Raw genomic sequence first — 16,950 nt, 5'->3', positions numbered from 1 at the left:
CAGTCAACCTCCGTGGATGTTCACCAACCTACCGGACTCATCAGGTTGCTCTGCCGCAAGCACAGACGGCAGGGTCTCGTCTTCGGTTGTCTCGTCTGGAGCGCCTTCGTCAGCGACGAGTGTCTCAGCACGGGTGCCGTCCCGTTCTGCTTTGGGCTCGGGCACCCCTTCCTGTGAAAACAAAGCAAAGGAACCCCACAACCCACCTTGAGAAACCATCCGACTCCTGCACTTGGCCATTCAGTCTGTCAGTTCGGTGAGGCAGCAACCAGTCACTGCCTGTGTCAAACCACAGGCATCACCCTGGCCAACAGCTGGGAAGACACACGAAAGACACATTCTGCTCCGTGTTGTTACCAGACGCAGGGACACGGGAACACCCATCAGCACGGCAAAGGGCCATTCAGCAGCCTATCGACAGCCGACGCGAACGGACAGGCAGGGCCCAAAGGACAGAAGAGTCTGGGGCAGGGCTCGGCTCGGGGAACGCTGGGAAGACCGCACCGTGTCTTCAAAGGCAGGCCGAGCGCAGAGGGGGCAGGCTGAGGGACTCGAGGAGGGGCAGCTTGAGCCAAAGGACGAGGTGGGAAACGGCACGGGAAGTCACACGGAACACCGGGAACACACTTGGGTGGGAACGGAATGGGAAGACCCCACTGGCAAGACTCAGTAAACTGAGGCACCAGTCCACTCATCGAAACCGAGGAGGGCCAAAACGACAAGGCGAAGCGGGAGACCTCTGAAACCTGACCGAACTGGCACGGGGAGCTATCTATATGCAGTGACTTGGACTAACCTACCAGGGAAAAGCAGTGCAAGCAAAGAATGGAGACACAGACACCGCTCTCCGTAGGGGAGCGTGGAGAACTAACGCAAGTGTACTGTGCCCTGGTGAGACCGAAAGCACAGAATGACTTAGTTAGCTTGGATTACAAAAGGGGAGTCAAGAACCGCGACGGGGAAACGCAAACGTCGGGACGCAGGGGCGATGCATCCATCCGCTCATGTGCACTAGGGACCCTCGACGGCTAGGTGCTACAAGACGACGTAAGTCAAGAAAACGAGATGGTACCTCCTCGCCAGGGGTGCGTGCGTCCTCCTCCGGTCCCGAGGGGAAAGGTGACTCTTCACCTAGAGGGTGCAGTCACACAAAGATTATTCAGAGACATCACTGACCACTTTGACCTCCACGCACACACACACACACACACACACACACAAACCCGTGAAGCCTAACTCCACCCAAGAAGCTTTCCGTAAACTAACGTGGCCCAAGAGCATTTCAGAGGACTGAGGCAGTTTCTTGAGGGAAGGCCTGCTTGTGTTAGGGGTATGTGTGGAGACAGTGGGCAGAAGGAAAACAAGACGGGAGTACTGCATGGGGTATGTGGACCTACAGCCTTGAGGTATCTTAGATCGCCATTTGGCTTCTTCCTTTGAAAGGAGGTCCTGGCCATGGGACCCAGGAACTCCTGCATCCGAAGCATGCCACCCATCTACCCATCAGCTACACCCTTCCCCGCCCCACAGTAGCCTTCAAGCACACACAGGAGAACAGTCAACCTCCGTGGATGTTCACCAACCTACCGGACTCATCAGGTTGCTCTGCCGCAAGCACAGACGGCAGGGTCTCGTCTTCGGTTGTCTCGTCTGGAGCGCCTTCGTCAGCGACGAGTGTCTCAGCACGGGTGCCGTCCCGTTCTGCTTTGGGCTCGGGCACCCCTTCCTGTGAAAACAAAGCAAAGGAACCCCACAACCCACCTTGAGAAACCATCCGACTCCTGCACTTGGCCATTCAGTCTGTCAGTTCGGTGAGGCAGCAACCAGTCACTGCCTGTGTCAAACCACAGGCATCACCCTGGCCAACAGCTGGGAAGACACACGAAAGACACATTCTGCTCCGTGTTGTTACCAGACGCAGGGACACGGGAACACCCATCAGCACGGCAAAGGGCCATTCAGCAGCCTATCGACAGCCGACGCGAACGGACAGGCAGGGCCCAAAGGACAGAAGAGTCTGGGGCAGGGCTCGGCTCGGGGAACGCTGGGAAGACCGCACCGTGTCTTCAAAGGCAGGCCGAGCGCAGAGGGGGCAGGCTGAGGGACTCGAGGAGGGGCAGCTTGAGCCAAAGGACGAGGTGGGAAACGGCACGGGAAGTCACACGGAACACCGGGAACACACTTGGGTGGGAACGGAATGGGAAGACCCCACTGGCAAGACTCAGTAAACTGAGGCACCAGTCCACTCATCGAAACCGAGGAGGGCCAAAACGACAAGGCGAAGCGGGAGACCTCTGAAACCTGACCGAACTGGCACGGGGAGCTATCTATATGCAGTGACTTGGACTAACCTACCAGGGAAAAGCAGTGCAAGCAAAGAATGGAGACACAGACACCACTCTCCGTAGGGGAGCGTGGAGAACTAACGCAAGTGTACTGTGCCCTGGTGAGACCGAAAGCACAGAATGACTTAGTTAGCTTGGATTACAAAAGGGGAGTCAAGAACCGCGACGGGGAAACGCAAACGTCGGGACGCAGGGGCGATGCATCCATCCGCTCATGTGCACTAGGGACCCTCGACGGCTAGGTGCTACAAGACGACGTAAGTCAAGAAAACGAGATGGTACCTCCTCGCCAGGGGTGCGTGCGTCCTCCTCCGGTCCCGAGGGGAAAGGTGACTCTTCACCTAGAGGGTGCAGTCACACAAAGATTATTCAGAGACATCACTGACCACTTTGACCTCCACGCACACACACACACACACACACACACACAAACCCGTGAAGCCTAACTCCACCCAAGAAGCTTTCCGTAAACTAACGTGGCCCAAGAGCATTTCAGAGGACTGAGGCAGTTTCTTGAGGGAAGGCCTGCTTGTGTTAGGGGTATGTGTGGAGACAGTGGGCAGAAGGAAAACAAGACGGGAGTACTGCATGGGGTATGTGGACCTACAGCCTTGAGGTATCTTAGATCGCCATTTGGCTTCTTCCTTTGAAAGGAGGTCCTGGCCATGGGACCCAGGAACTCCTGCATCCGAAGCATGCCACCCATCTACCCATCAGCTACACCCTTCCCCGCCCCACAGTAGCCTTCAAGCACACACAGGAGAACAGTCAACCTCCGTGGATGTTCACCAACCTACCGGACTCATCAGGTTGCTCTGCCGCAAGCACAGACGGCAGGGTCTCGTCTTCGGTTGTCTCGTCTGGAGCGCCTTCGTCAGCGACGAGTGTCTCAGCACGGGTGCCGTCCCGTTCTGCTTTGGGCTCGGGCACCCCTTCCTGTGAAAACAAAGCAAAGGAACCCCACAACCCACCTTGAGAAACCATCCGACTCCTGCACTTGGCCATTCAGTCTGTCAGTTCGGTGAGGCAGCAACCAGTCACTGCCTGTGTCAAACCACAGGCATCACCCTGGCCAACAGCTGGGAAGACACACGAAAGACACATTCTGCTCCGTGTTGTTACCAGACGCAGGGACACGGGAACACCCATCAGCACGGCAAAGGGCCATTCAGCAGCCTATCGACAGCCGACGCGAACGGACAGGCAGGGCCCAAAGGACAGAAGAGTCTGGGGCAGGGCTCGGCTCGGGGAACGCTGGGAAGACCGCACCGTGTCTTCAAAGGCAGGCCGAGCGCAGAGGGGGCAGGCTGAGGGACTCGAGGAGGGGCAGCTTGAGCCAAAGGACGAGGTGGGAAACGGCACGGGAAGTCACACGGAACACCGGGAACACACTTGGGTGGGAACGGAATGGGAAGACCCCACTGGCAAGACTCAGTAAACTGAGGCACCAGTCCACTCATCGAAACCGAGGAGGGCCAAAACGACAAGGCGAAGCGGGAGACCTCTGAAACCTGACCGAACTGGCACGGGGAGCTATCTATATGCAGTGACTTGGACTAACCTACCAGGGAAAAGCAGTGCAAGCAAAGAATGGAGACACAGACACCGCTCTCCGTAGGGGAGCGTGGAGAACTAACGCAAGTGTACTGTGCCCTGGTGAGACCGAAAGCACAGAATGACTTAGTTAGCTTGGATTACAAAAGGGGAGTCAAGAACCGCGACGGGGAAACGCAAACGTCGGGACGCAGGGGCGATGCATCCATCCGCTCATGTGCACTAGGGACCCTCGACGGCTAGGTGCTACAAGACGACGTAAGTCAAGAAAACGAGATGGTACCTCCTCGCCAGGGGTGCGTGCGTCCTCCTCCGGTCCCGAGGGGAAAGGTGACTCTTCACCTAGAGGGTGCAGTCACACAAAGATTATTCAGAGACATCACTGACCACTTTGACCTCCACGCACACACACACACACACACACACACACAAACCCGTGAAGCCTAACTCCACCCAAGAAGCTTTCCGTAAACTAACGTGGCCCAAGAGCATTTCAGAGGACTGAGGCAGTTTCTTGAGGGAAGGCCTGCTTGTGTTAGGGGTATGTGTGGAGACAGTGGGCAGAAGGAAAACAAGACGGGAGTACTGCATGGGGTATGTGGACCTACAGCCTTGAGGTATCTTAGATCGCCATTTGGCTTCTTCCTTTGAAAGGAGGTCCTGGCCATGGGACCCAGGAACTCCTGCATCCGAAGCATGCCACCCATCTACCCATCAGCTACACCCTTCCCCGCCCCACAGTAGCCTTCAAGCACACACAGGAGAACAGTCAACCTCCGTGGATGTTCACCAACCTACCGGACTCATCAGGTTGCTCTGCCGCAAGCACAGACGGCAGGGTCTCGTCTTCGGTTGTCTCGTCTGGAGCGCCTTCGTCAGCGACGAGTGTCTCAGCACGGGTGCCGTCCCGTTCTGCTTTGGGCTCGGGCACCCCTTCCTGTGAAAACAAAGCAAAGGAACCCCACAACCCACCTTGAGAAACCATCCGACTCCTGCACTTGGCCATTCAGTCTGTCAGTTCGGTGAGGCAGCAACCAGTCACTGCCTGTGTCAAACCACAGGCATCACCCTGGCCAACAGCTGGGAAGACACACGAAAGACACATTCTGCTCCGTGTTGTTACCAGACGCAGGGACACGGGAACACCCATCAGCACGGCAAAGGGCCATTCAGCAGCCTATCGACAGCCGACGCGAACGGACAGGCAGGGCCCAAAGGACAGAAGAGTCTGGGGCAGGGCTCGGCTCGGGGAACGCTGGGAAGACCGCACCGTGTCTTCAAAGGCAGGCCGAGCGCAGAGGGGGCAGGCTGAGGGACTCGAGGAGGGGCAGCTTGAGCCAAAGGACGAGGTGGGAAACGGCACGGGAAGTCACACGGAACACCGGGAACACACTTGGGTGGGAACGGAATGGGAAGACCCCACTGGCAAGACTCAGTAAACTGAGGCACCAGTCCACTCATCGAAACCGAGGAGGGCCAAAACGACAAGGCGAAGCGGGAGACCTCTGAAACCTGACCGAACTGGCACGGGGAGCTATCTATATGCAGTGACTTGGACTAACCTACCAGGGAAAAGCAGTGCAAGCAAAGAATGGAGACACAGACACCGCTCTCCGTAGGGGAGCGTGGAGAACTAACGCAAGTGTACTGTGCCCTGGTGAGACCGAAAGCACAGAATGACTTAGTTAGCTTGGATTACAAAAGGGGAGTCAAGAACCGCGACGGGGAAACGCAAACGTCGGGACGCAGGGGCGATGCATCCATCCGCTCATGTGCACTAGGGACCCTCGACGGCTAGGTGCTACAAGACGACGTAAGTCAAGAAAACGAGATGGTACCTCCTCGCCAGGGGTGCGTGCGTCCTCCTCCGGTCCCGAGGGGAAAGGTGACTCTTCACCTAGAGGGTGCAGTCACACAAAGATTATTCAGAGACATCACTGACCACTTTGACCTCCACGCACACACACACACACACACACACACACAAACCCGTGAAGCCTAACTCCACCCAAGAAGCTTTCCGTAAACTAACGTGGCCCAAGAGCATTTCAGAGGACTGAGGCAGTTTCTTGAGGGAAGGCCTGCTTGTGTTAGGGGTATGTGTGGAGACAGTGGGCAGAAGGAAAACAAGACGGGAGTACTGCATGGGGTATGTGGACCTACAGCCTTGAGGTATCTTAGATCGCCATTTGGCTTCTTCCTTTGAAAGGAGGTCCTGGCCATGGGACCCAGGAACTCCTGCATCCGAAGCATGCCACCCATCTACCCATCAGCTACACCCTTCCCCGCCCCACAGTAGCCTTCAAGCACACACAGGAGAACAGTCAACCTCCGTGGATGTTCACCAACCTACCGGACTCATCAGGTTGCTCTGCCGCAAGCACAGACGGCAGGGTCTCGTCTTCGGTTGTCTCGTCTGGAGCGCCTTCGTCAGCGACGAGTGTCTCAGCACGGGTGCCGTCCCGTTCTGCTTTGGGCTCGGGCACCCCTTCCTGTGAAAACAAAGCAAAGGAACCCCACAACCCACCTTGAGAAACCATCCGACTCCTGCACTTGGCCATTCAGTCTGTCAGTTCGGTGAGGCAGCAACCAGTCACTGCCTGTGTCAAACCACAGGCATCACCCTGGCCAACAGCTGGGAAGACACACGAAAGACACATTCTGCTCCGTGTTGTTACCAGACGCAGGGACACGGGAACACCCATCAGCACGGCAAAGGGCCATTCAGCAGCCTATCGACAGCCGACGCGAACGGACAGGCAGGGCCCAAAGGACAGAAGAGTCTGGGGCAGGGCTCGGCTCGGGGAACGCTGGGAAGACCGCACCGTGTCTTCAAAGGCAGGCCGAGCGCAGAGGGGGCAGGCTGAGGGACTCGAGGAGGGGCAGCTTGAGCCAAAGGACGAGGTGGGAAACGGCACGGGAAGTCACACGGAACACCGGGAACACACTTGGGTGGGAACGGAATGGGAAGACCCCACTGGCAAGACTCAGTAAACTGAGGCACCAGTCCACTCATCGAAACCGAGGAGGGCCAAAACGACAAGGCGAAGCGGGAGACCTCTGAAACCTGACCGAACTGGCACGGGGAGCTATCTATATGCAGTGACTTGGACTAACCTACCAGGGAAAAGCAGTGCAAGCAAAGAATGGAGACACAGACACCGCTCTCCGTAGGGGAGCGTGGAGAACTAACGCAAGTGTACTGTGCCCTGGTGAGACCGAAAGCACAGAATGACTTAGTTAGCTTGGATTACAAAAGGGGAGTCAAGAACCGCGACGGGGAAACGCAAACGTCGGGACGCAGGGGCGATGCATCCATCCGCTCATGTGCACTAGGGACCCTCGACGGCTAGGTGCTACAAGACGACGTAAGTCAAGAAAACGAGATGGTACCTCCTCGCCAGGGGTGCGTGCGTCCTCCTCCGGTCCCGAGGGGAAAGGTGACTCTTCACCTAGAGGGTGCAGTCACACAAAGATTATTCAGAGACATCACTGACCACTTTGACCTCCACGCACACACACACACACACACACACACACAAACCCGTGAAGCCTAACTCCACCCAAGAAGCTTTCCGTAAACTAACGTGGCCCAAGAGCATTTCAGAGGACTGAGGCAGTTTCTTGAGGGAAGGCCTGCTTGTGTTAGGGGTATGTGTGGAGACAGTGGGCAGAAGGAAAACAAGACGGGAGTACTGCATGGGGTATGTGGACCTACAGCCTTGAGGTATCTTAGATCGCCATTTGGCTTCTTCCTTTGAAAGGAGGTCCTGGCCATGGGACCCAGGAACTCCTGCATCCGAAGCATGCCACCCATCTACCCATCAGCTACACCCTTCCCCGCCCCACAGTAGCCTTCAAGCACACACAGGAGAACAGTCAACCTCCGTGGATGTTCACCAACCTACCGGACTCATCAGGTTGCTCTGCCGCAAGCACAGACGGCAGGGTCTCGTCTTCGGTTGTCTCGTCTGGAGCGCCTTCGTCAGCGACGAGTGTCTCAGCACGGGTGCCGTCCCGTTCTGCTTTGGGCTCGGGCACCCCTTCCTGTGAAAACAAAGCAAAGGAACCCCACAACCCACCTTGAGAAACCATCCGACTCCTGCACTTGGCCATTCAGTCTGTCAGTTCGGTGAGGCAGCAACCAGTCACTGCCTGTGTCAAACCACAGGCATCACCCTGGCCAACAGCTGGGAAGACACACGAAAGACACATTCTGCTCCGTGTTGTTACCAGACGCAGGGACACGGGAACACCCATCAGCACGGCAAAGGGCCATTCAGCAGCCTATCGACAGCCGACGCGAACGGACAGGCAGGGCCCAAAGGACAGAAGAGTCTGGGGCAGGGCTCGGCTCGGGGAACGCTGGGAAGACCGCACCGTGTCTTCAAAGGCAGGCCGAGCGCAGAGGGGGCAGGCTGAGGGACTCGAGGAGGGGCAGCTTGAGCCAAAGGACGAGGTGGGAAACGGCACGGGAAGTCACACGGAACACCGGGAACACACTTGGGTGGGAACGGAATGGGAAGACCCCACTGGCAAGACTCAGTAAACTGAGGCACCAGTCCACTCATCGAAACCGAGGAGGGCCAAAACGACAAGGCGAAGCGGGAGACCTCTGAAACCTGACCGAACTGGCACGGGGAGCTATCTATATGCAGTGACTTGGACTAACCTACCAGGGAAAAGCAGTGCAAGCAAAGAATGGAGACACAGACACCGCTCTCCGTAGGGGAGCGTGGAGAACTAACGCAAGTGTACTGTGCCCTGGTGAGACCGAAAGCACAGAATGACTTAGTTAGCTTGGATTACAAAAGGGGAGTCAAGAACCGCGACGGGGAAACGCAAACGTCGGGACGCAGGGGCGATGCATCCATCCGCTCATGTGCACTAGGGACCCTCGACGGCTAGGTGCTACAAGACGACGTAAGTCAAGAAAACGAGATGGTACCTCCTCGCCAGGGGTGCGTGCGTCCTCCTCCGGTCCCGAGGGGAAAGGTGACTCTTCACCTAGAGGGTGCAGTCACACAAAGATTATTCAGAGACATCACTGACCACTTTGACCTCCACGCACACACACACACACACACACACACACAAACCCGTGAAGCCTAACTCCACCCAAGAAGCTTTCCGTAAACTAACGTGGCCCAAGAGCATTTCAGAGGACTGAGGCAGTTTCTTGAGGGAAGGCCTGCTTGTGTTAGGGGTATGTGTGGAGACAGTGGGCAGAAGGAAAACAAGACGGGAGTACTGCATGGGGTATGTGGACCTACAGCCTTGAGGTATCTTAGATCGCCATTTGGCTTCTTCCTTTGAAAGGAGGTCCTGGCCATGGGACCCAGGAACTCCTGCATCCGAAGCATGCCACCCATCTACCCATCAGCTACACCCTTCCCCGCCCCACAGTAGCCTTCAAGCACACACAGGAGAACAGTCAACCTCCGTGGATGTTCACCAACCTACCGGACTCATCAGGTTGCTCTGCCGCAAGCACAGACGGCAGGGTCTCGTCTTCGGTTGTCTCGTCTGGAGCGCCTTCGTCAGCGACGAGTGTCTCAGCACGGGTGCCGTCCCGTTCTGCTTTGGGCTCGGGCACCCCTTCCTGTGAAAACAAAGCAAAGGAACCCCACAACCCACCTTGAGAAACCATCCGACTCCTGCACTTGGCCATTCAGTCTGTCAGTTCGGTGAGGCAGCAACCAGTCACTGCCTGTGTCAAACCACAGGCATCACCCTGGCCAACAGCTGGGAAGACACACGAAAGACACATTCTGCTCCGTGTTGTTACCAGACGCAGGGACACGGGAACACCCATCAGCACGGCAAAGGGCCATTCAGCAGCCTATCGACAGCCGACGCGAACGGACAGGCAGGGCCCAAAGGACAGAAGAGTCTGGGGCAGGGCTCGGCTCGGGGAACGCTGGGAAGACCGCACCGTGTCTTCAAAGGCAGGCCGAGCGCAGAGGGGGCAGGCTGAGGGACTCGAGGAGGGGCAGCTTGAGCCAAAGGACGAGGTGGGAAACGGCACGGGAAGTCACACGGAACACCGGGAACACACTTGGGTGGGAACGGAATGGGAAGACCCCACTGGCAAGACTCAGTAAACTGAGGCACCAGTCCACTCATCGAAACCGAGGAGGGCCAAAACGACAAGGCGAAGCGGGAGACCTCTGAAACCTGACCGAACTGGCACGGGGAGCTATCTATATGCAGTGACTTGGACTAACCTACCAGGGAAAAGCAGTGCAAGCAAAGAATGGAGACACAGACACCGCTCTCCGTAGGGGAGCGTGGAGAACTAACGCAAGTGTACTGTGCCCTGGTGAGACCGAAAGCACAGAATGACTTAGTTAGCTTGGATTACAAAAGGGGAGTCAAGAACCGCGACGGGGAAACGCAAACGTCGGGACGCAGGGGCGATGCATCCATCCGCTCATGTGCACTAGGGACCCTCGACGGCTAGGTGCTACAAGACGACGTAAGTCAAGAAAACGAGATGGTACCTCCTCGCCAGGGGTGCGTGCGTCCTCCTCCGGTCCCGAGGGGAAAGGTGACTCTTCACCTAGAGGGTGCAGTCACACAAAGATTATTCAGAGACATCACTGACCACTTTGACCTCCACGCACACACACACACACACACACACACACAAACCCGTGAAGCCTAACTCCACCCAAGAAGCTTTCCGTAAACTAACGTGGCCCAAGAGCATTTCAGAGGACTGAGGCAGTTTCTTGAGGGAAGGCCTGCTTGTGTTAGGGGTATGTGTGGAGACAGTGGGCAGAAGGAAAACAAGACGGGAGTACTGCATGGGGTATGTGGACCTACAGCCTTGAGGTATCTTAGATCGCCATTTGGCTTCTTCCTTTGAAAGGAGGTCCTGGCCATGGGACCCAGGAACTCCTGCATCCGAAGCATGCCACCCATCTACCCATCAGCTACACCCTTCCCCGCCCCACAGTAGCCTTCAAGCACACACAGGAGAACAGTCAACCTCCGTGGATGTTCACCAACCTACCGGACTCATCAGGTTGCTCTGCCGCAAGCACAGACGGCAGGGTCTCGTCTTCGGTTGTCTCGTCTGGAGCGCCTTCGTCAGCGACGAGTGTCTCAGCACGGGTGCCGTCCCGTTCTGCTTTGGGCTCGGGCACCCCTTCCTGTGAAAACAAAGCAAAGGAACCCCACAACCCACCTTGAGAAACCATCCGACTCCTGCACTTGGCCATTCAGTCTGTCAGTTCGGTGAGGCAGCAACCAGTCACTGCCTGTGTCAAACCACAGGCATCACCCTGGCCAACAGCTGGGAAGACACACGAAAGACACATTCTGCTCCGTGTTGTTACCAGACGCAGGGACACGGGAACACCCATCAGCACGGCAAAGGGCCATTCAGCAGCCTATCGACAGCCGACGCGAACGGACAGGCAGGGCCCAAAGGACAGAAGAGTCTGGGGCAGGGCTCGGCTCGGGGAACGCTGGGAAGACCGCACCGTGTCTTCAAAGGCAGGCCGAGCGCAGAGGGGGCAGGCTGAGGGACTCGAGGAGGGGCAGCTTGAGCCAAAGGACGAGGTGGGAAACGGCACGGGAAGTCACACGGAACACCGGGAACACACTTGGGTGGGAACGGAATGGGAAGACCCCACTGGCAAGACTCAGTAAACTGAGGCACCAGTCCACTCATCGAAACCGAGGAGGGCCAAAACGACAAGGCGAAGCGGGAGACCTCTGAAACCTGACCGAACTGGCACGGGGAGCTATCTATATGCAGTGACTTGGACTAACCTACCAGGGAAAAGCAGTGCAAGCAAAGAATGGAGACACAGACACCGCTCTCCGTAGGGGAGCGTGGAGAACTAACGCAAGTGTACTGTGCCCTGGTGAGACCGAAAGCACAGAATGACTTAGTTAGCTTGGATTACAAAAGGGGAGTCAAGAACCGCGACGGGGAAACGCAAACGTCGGGACGCAGGGGCGATGCATCCATCCGCTCATGTGCACTAGGGACCCTCGACGGCTAGGTGCTACAAGACGACGTAAGTCAAGAAAACGAGATGGTACCTCCTCGCCAGGGGTGCGTGCGTCCTCCTCCGGTCCCGAGGGGAAAGGTGACTCTTCACCTAGAGGGTGCAGTCACACAAAGATTATTCAGAGACATCACTGACCACTTTGACCTCCACGCACACACACACACACACACACACACACACAAACCCGTGAAGCCTAACTCCACCCAAGAAGCTTTCCGTAAACTAACGTGGCCCAAGAGCATTTCAGAGGACTGAGGCAGTTTCTTGAGGGAAGGCCTGCTTGTGTTAGGGGTATGTGTGGAGACAGTGGGCAGAAGGAAAACAAGACGGGAGTACTGCATGGGGTATGTGGACCTACAGCCTTGAGGTATCTTAGATCGCCATTTGGCTTCTTCCTTTGAAAGGAGGTCCTGGCCATGGGACCCAGGAACTCCTGCATCCGAAGCATGCCACCCATCTACCCATCAGCTACACCCTTCCCCGCCCCACAGTAGCCTTCAAGCACACACAGGAGAACAGTCAACCTCCGTGGATGTTCACCAACCTACCGGACTCATCAGGTTGCTCTGCCGCAAGCACAGACGGCAGGGTCTCGTCTTCGGTTGTCTCGTCTGGAGCGCCTTCGTCAGCGACGAGTGTCTCAGCACGGGTGCCGTCCCGTTCTGCTTTGGGCTCGGGCACCCCTTCCTGTGAAAACAAAGCAAAGGAACCCCACAACCCACCTTGAGAAACCATCCGACTCCTGCACTTGGCCATTCAGTCTGTCAGTTCGGTGAGGCAGCAACCAGTCACTGCCTGTGTCAAACCACAGGCATCACCCTGGCCAACAGCTGGGAAGACACACGAAAGACACATTCTGCTCCGTGTTGTTACCAGACGCAGGGACACGGGAACACCCATCAGCACGGCAAAGGGCCATTCAGCAGCCTATCGACAGCCGACGCGAACGGACAGGCAGGGCCCAAAGGACAGAAGAGTCTGGGGCAGGGCTCGGCTCGGGGAACGCTGGGAAGACCGCACCGTGTCTTCAAAGGCAGGCCGAGCGCAGAGGGGGCAGGCTGAGGGACTCGAGGAGGGGCAGCTTGAGCCAAAGGACGAGGTGGGAAACGGCACGGGAAGTCACACGGAACACCGGGAACACACTTGGGTGGGAACGGAATGGGAAGACCCCACTGGCAAGACTCAGTAAACTGAGGCACCAGTCCACTCATCGAAACCGAGGAGGGCCAAAACGACAAGGCGAAGCGGGAGACCTCTGAAACCTGACCGAACTGGCACGGGGAGCTATCTATATGCAGTGACTTGGACTAACCTACCAGGGAAAAGCAGTGCAAGCAAAGAATGGAGACACAGACACCGCTCTCCGTAGGGGAGCGTGGAGAACTAACGCAAGTGTACTGTGCCCTGGTGAGACCGAAAGCACAGAATGACTTAGTTAGCTTGGATTACAAAAGGGGAGTCAAGAACCGCGACGGGGAAACGCAAACGTCGGGACGCAGGGGCGATGCATCCATCCGCTCATGTGCACTAGGGACCCTCGACGGCTAGGTGCTACAAGACGACGTAAGTCAAGAAAACGAGATGGTACCTCCTCGCCAGGGGTGCGTGCGTCCTCCTCCGGTCCCGAGGGGAAAGGTGACTCTTCACCTAGAGGGTGCAGTCACACAAAGATTATTCAGAGACATCACTGACCACTTTGACCTCCACGCACACACACACACACACACACACACACAAACCCGTGAAGCCTAACTCCACCCAAGAAGCTTTCCGTAAACTAACGTGGCCCAAGAGCATTTCAGAGGACTGAGGCAGTTTCTTGAGGGAAGGCCTGCTTGTGTTAGGGGTATGTGTGGAGACAGTGGGCAGAAGGAAAACAAGACGGGAGTACTGCATGGGGTATGTGGACCTACAGCCTTGAGGTATCTTAGATCGCCATTTGGCTTCTTCCTTTGAAAGGAGGTCCTGGCCATGGGACCCAGGAACTCCTGCATCCGAAGCATGCCACCCATCTACCCATCAGCTACACCCTTCCCCGCCCCACAGTAGCCTTCAAGCACACACAGGAGAACAGTCAACCTCCGTGGATGTTCACCAACCTACCGGACTCATCAGGTTGCTCTGCCGCAAGCACAGACGGCAGGGTCTCGTCTTCGGTTGTCTCGTCTGGAGCGCCTTCGTCAGCGACGAGTGTCTCAGCACGGGTGCCGTCCCGTTCTGCTTTGGGCTCGGGCACCCCTTCCTGTGAAAACAAAGCAAAGGAACCCCACAACCCACCTTGAGAAACCATCCGACTCCTGCACTTGGCCATTCAGTCTGTCAGTTCGGTGAGGCAGCAACCAGTCACTGCCTGTGTCAAACCACAGGCATCACCCTGGCCAACAGCTGGGAAGACACACGAAAGACACATTCTGCTCCGTGTTGTTACCAGACGCAGGGACACGGGAACACCCATCAGCACGGCAAAGGGCCATTCAGCAGCCTATCGACAGCCGACGCGAACGGACAGGCAGGGCCCAAAGGACAGAAGAGTCTGGGGCAGGGCTCGGCTCGGGGAACGCTGGGAAGACCGCACCGTGTCTTCAAAGGCAGGCCGAGCGCAGAGGGGGCAGGCTGAGGGACTCGAGGAGGGGCAGCTTGAGCCAAAGGACGAGGTGGGAAACGGCACGGGAAGTCACACGGAACACCGGGAACACACTTGGGTGGGAACGGAATGGGAAGACCCCACTGGCAAGACTCAGTAAACTGAGGCACCAGTCCACTCATCGAAACCGAGGAGGGCCAAAACGACAAGGCGAAGCGGGAGACCTCTGAAACCTGACCGAACTGGCACGGGGAGCTATCTATATGCAGTGACTTGGACTAACCTACCAGGGAAAAGCAGTGCAAGCAAAGAATGGAGACACAGACACCGCTCTCCGTAGGGGAGCGTGGAGAACTAACGCAAGTGTACTGTGCCCTGGTGAGACCGAAAGCACAGAATGACTTAGTTAGCTTGGATTACAAAAGGGGAGTCAAGAACCGCGACGGGGAAACGCAAACGTCGGGACGCAGGGGCGATGCATCCATCCGCTCATGTGCACTAGGGACCCTCGACGGCTAGGTGCTACAAGACGACGTAAGTCAAGAAAACGAGATGGTACCTCCTCGCCAGGGGTGCGTGCGTCCTCCTCCGGTCCCGAGGGGAAAGGTGACTCTTCACCTAGAGGGTGCAGTCACACAAAGATTATTCAGAGACATCACTGACCACTTTGACCTCCACGCACACACACACACACACACACACACAAACCCGTGAAGCCTAACTCCACCCAAGAAGCTTTCCGTAAACTAACGTGGCCCAAGAGCATTTCAGAGGACTGAGGCAGTTTCTTGAGGGAAGGCCTGCTTGTGTTAGGGGTATGTGTGGAGACAGTGGGCAGAAGGAAAACAAGACGGGAGTACTGCATGGGGTATGTGGACCTACAGCCTTGAGGTATCTTAGATCGCCATTTGGCTTCTTCCTTTGAAAGGAGGTCCTGGCCATGGGACCCAGGAACTCCTGCATCCGAAGCATGCCACCCATCTACCCATCAGCTACACCCTTCCCCGCCCCACAGTAGCCTTCAAGCACACACAGGAGAACAGTCAACCTCCGTGGATGTTCACCAACCTACCGGACTCATCAGGTTGCTCTGCCGCAAGCACAGACGGCAGGGTCTCGTCTTCGGTTGTCTCGTCTGGAGCGCCTTCGTCAGCGACGAGTGTCTCAGCACGGGTGCCGTCCCGTTCTGCTTTGGGCTCGGGCACCCCTTCCTGTGAAAACAAAGCAAAGGAACCCCACAACCCACCTTGAGAAACCATCCGACTCCTGCACTTGGCCATTCAGTCTGTCAGTTCGGTGAGGCAGCAACCAGTCACTGCCTGTGTCAAACCACAGGCATCACCCTGGCCAACAGCTGGGAAGACACACGAAAGACACATTCTGCTCCGTGTTGTTACCAGACGCAGGGACACGGGAACACCCATCAGCACGGCAAAGGGCCATTCAGCAGCCTATCGACAGCCGACGCGAACGGACAGGCAGGGCCCAAAGGACAGAAGAGTCTGGGGCAGGGCTCGGCTCGGGGAACGCTGGGAAGACCGCACCGTGTCTTCAAAGGCAGGCCGAGCGCAGAGGGGGCAGGCTGAGGGACTCGAGGAGGGGCAGCTTGAGCCAAAGGACGAGGTGGGAAACGGCACGGGAAGTCACACGGAACACCGGGAACACACTTGGGTGGGAACGGAATGGGAAGACCCCACTGGCAAGACTCAGTAAACTGAGGCACCAGTCCACTCATCGAAACCGAGGAGGGCCAAAACGACAAGGCGAAGCGGGAGACCTCTGAAACCTGACCGAACTGGCACGGGGAGCTATCTATATGCAGTGACTTGGACTAACCTACCAGGGAAAAGCAGTGCAAGCAAAGAATGGAGACACAGACACCGCTCTCCGTAGGGGAGCGTGGAGAACTAACGCAAGTGTACTGTGCCCTGGTGAGACCGAAAGCACAGAATGACTTAGTTAGCTTGGATTACAAAAGGGGAGTCAAGAACCGCGACGGGGAAACGCAAACGTCGGGACGCAGGGGCGATGCATCCATCCGCTCATGTGCACTAGGGACCCTCGACGGCTAGGTGCTACAAGACGACGTAAGTCAAGAAAACGAGATGGTACCTCCTCGCCAGGGGTGCGTGCGTCCTCCTCCGGTCCCGAGGGGAAAGGTGACTCTTCACCTAGAGGGTGCAGTCACACAAAGATTATTCAGAGACATCACTGACCACTTTGACCTCCACGCACACACACACACACACACACACACACAAACCCGTGAAGCCTAACTCCACCCAAGAAGCTTTCCGTAAACTAACGTGGCCCAAGAGCATTTCAGAGGACTGAGGCAGTTTCTTGAGGGAAGGCCTGCTTGTGTTAGGGGTATGTGTGGAGACAGTGGGCAGAAGGAAAACAAGACGGGAGTACTGCATGGGGTATGTGGACCTACAGC

General features: G+C 56.8%; 1 protein-coding gene across 1 annotated transcript in view; it reads right to left on the bottom strand.

The window, feature by feature from the left end:
- Positions 1-16,950, bottom strand: part of LOC140697805 (uncharacterized) — a 70,418-nt gene that overhangs the window by 37,346 nt on the left and 16,122 nt on the right. Inside the window, exons 10-31 of the mRNA XM_072966272.1 lie at positions 16,623-16,681; positions 15,583-15,721; positions 15,070-15,128; positions 14,030-14,168; positions 13,515-13,573; positions 12,475-12,613; positions 11,958-12,016; positions 10,918-11,056; positions 10,403-10,461; positions 9,363-9,501; positions 8,848-8,906; positions 7,808-7,946; positions 7,293-7,351; positions 6,253-6,391; positions 5,738-5,796; positions 4,698-4,836; positions 4,183-4,241; positions 3,143-3,281; positions 2,628-2,686; positions 1,588-1,726; positions 1,073-1,131; positions 33-171 (exon numbers count right to left, since the gene is read on the bottom strand). Of these exons, the coding sequence (XP_072822373.1) occupies positions 33-171; positions 1,073-1,131; positions 1,588-1,726; positions 2,628-2,686; positions 3,143-3,281; positions 4,183-4,241; positions 4,698-4,836; positions 5,738-5,796; positions 6,253-6,391; positions 7,293-7,351; positions 7,808-7,946; positions 8,848-8,906; positions 9,363-9,501; positions 10,403-10,461; positions 10,918-11,056; positions 11,958-12,016; positions 12,475-12,613; positions 13,515-13,573; positions 14,030-14,168; positions 15,070-15,128; positions 15,583-15,721; positions 16,623-16,681 (2,178 nt within the window). The remainder of the gene's footprint in view (positions 1-32; positions 172-1,072; positions 1,132-1,587; positions 1,727-2,627; positions 2,687-3,142; positions 3,282-4,182; positions 4,242-4,697; positions 4,837-5,737; positions 5,797-6,252; positions 6,392-7,292; positions 7,352-7,807; positions 7,947-8,847; positions 8,907-9,362; positions 9,502-10,402; positions 10,462-10,917; positions 11,057-11,957; positions 12,017-12,474; positions 12,614-13,514; positions 13,574-14,029; positions 14,169-15,069; positions 15,129-15,582; positions 15,722-16,622; positions 16,682-16,950) is intronic.

This window comes from Vicugna pacos, chromosome 8 (assembly GCF_048564905.1).
Source record: "Vicugna pacos chromosome 8, VicPac4, whole genome shotgun sequence".
Lineage (NCBI taxonomy): Eukaryota > Metazoa > Chordata > Mammalia > Artiodactyla > Camelidae > Vicugna > Vicugna pacos.
The sequence above is the reverse complement of the archived record's forward strand: the minus strand, read 5'-3'. Positions and strand labels throughout refer to the sequence as shown.